Source organism: Cyprinodon variegatus, unplaced genomic scaffold, assembly GCF_000732505.1.
Source record: "Cyprinodon variegatus isolate N-32 unplaced genomic scaffold, C_variegatus-1.0 Scaffold823, whole genome shotgun sequence".
Classification (NCBI taxonomy): Eukaryota; Metazoa; Chordata; class Actinopteri; order Cyprinodontiformes; family Cyprinodontidae; genus Cyprinodon; species Cyprinodon variegatus.
In genome coordinates, this window is record NW_015151276.1 from 280,350 (window position 1) to 281,845 (window position 1,496).

The window sequence follows — 1,496 nt, forward strand, 5'->3', positions numbered from 1 at the left end:
CCTCTCAGACTCCAGGTCTCTGGAACCTCTCAGACTCCAGGTCTCTGGAGCCTCTCAGACTCCAGGTCTCTGGAGCCTCTCAGACTCCAGGTCTCTGGAGCCTCTCAGACTCAGACACACCTGAGCGGATCCCCTCCTGCCTCAGACAGCTGAAGGAAACCAGTGGGACCGGTTGATCAGAAACACACGCAGGCTTCTGACGCCACATTCTCACCTGTTGTTCCGATTTCCATTCATGAGGTCTCGGTCCGGATGACCCGGCTCACTGTTACTCCGTGTGGATCCGGGTGGCCCACCCCCCCTCCCTCCCTGGCTTTCGGCTCGCAGCGGTACCACACGGTCCTGGCCCGGTTCTTTGCCTTCCCTGCACCTGGAAATAGAATAAAAACTGTTAGATTTACACCGTGAGAACGTTCCACTCAGAAGGGATCGGTTTTAAACCGGATCCCACCCGAACTGACAGAACTAAAGAAAAGTAAAAGAACTGCCCGAAGTTAGCCTCTGACTCGTGTGACATTAAAGGGCTATTACACCTTTTTTACACTTTCTGACTTACATTTATTTGACCCTTAAATAAAATCATAAATAATTTCACTGCTTAAACATATAATTATCTATTTTACAGTATTTACAGGTCTGTATGATAATTGAAGAATTTTTAAAAACTTATCTAGGGTGGTTAACATAGCGGAGAAGCGATAAAATCGCAGTTTTAACATTTAATTAAAACTAAAGAAAATCATCAAAGAGCTGATAAAAGCTTTAGAACATCTGATCCTTAAAATGAGCTGATTTAATGCAGAGAAAAACGTTTTTGACAAACTGTGACACAGCCTTTAGTCTGGAGCTAGCATTCAGACACCGACTTCAGTCCCGTATGTGGCTAACAGCGTTTTTAGCTCCAAACACCGACAGCTAACAGCTGAAAAAACTCAGAAATGTTCCCCTTCTTACAGGCCGAACTCGATGTTCCGTGGAGTGGAGGTGACAAGCCGGCGTTCCTCTTCCTCAGACGGGCGTTAGGAGTTCGGGAACCCGGTGTCCTCCTCCGATAAAACCGGTCTAATCAAACCAACCGGAAAGATGGCGCAGATGGAAACCAACTGTTTCCGGTGGAATCTTTCAAAATAAAAGCACCCCAGCTCTCAAAGATTTTACATTAAATGTTTCCACGTTTTGAGAAACAAGGCATGTATTTTAAATGATAAATAATATTTTTTTTTTATTTGACTGTATGATCTGGTTGAACTGGTTTAAATGATAAATAAATATTTTTTATTTTTTATTTGACTGTTTGATCTGGTTGAACTGTAAAGTGCCTTGAGATGACATGTGTTGTGAATTTGGCGCTATATAAATAAACTGAATTGAATTGAAAATAAACCTACAATTAATTAATTTTTTTTTTTTTTTACTCGAAAGAGGAAAAATAAACACGTTATCTGGAAAATATGTCAACTTAATCTAATTATTTGTATTTGTATGTATTAGTTAAA

At 41.2% G+C, this 1,496-nt stretch overlaps 1 protein-coding gene across 1 annotated transcript in view; it reads right to left on the reverse strand.

Annotated features, from left to right (window-relative positions):
• The window catches only part of LOC107098936 (protein argonaute-3-like), a 21,992-nt gene extending 20,900 nt beyond the window's left edge, over positions 1-1,092 (reverse strand). Inside the window, exons 1-2 of the mRNA XM_015396831.1 lie at positions 955-1,092; positions 215-370 (exon numbers count right to left, since the gene is read on the reverse strand). Of these exons, the coding sequence (XP_015252317.1) occupies positions 215-233 (19 nt within the window). The 5' untranslated portion in view covers positions 234-370; positions 955-1,092. The remainder of the gene's footprint in view (positions 1-214; positions 371-954) is intronic.
• Positions 1,093-1,496: the final 404 nt, after the last annotated feature.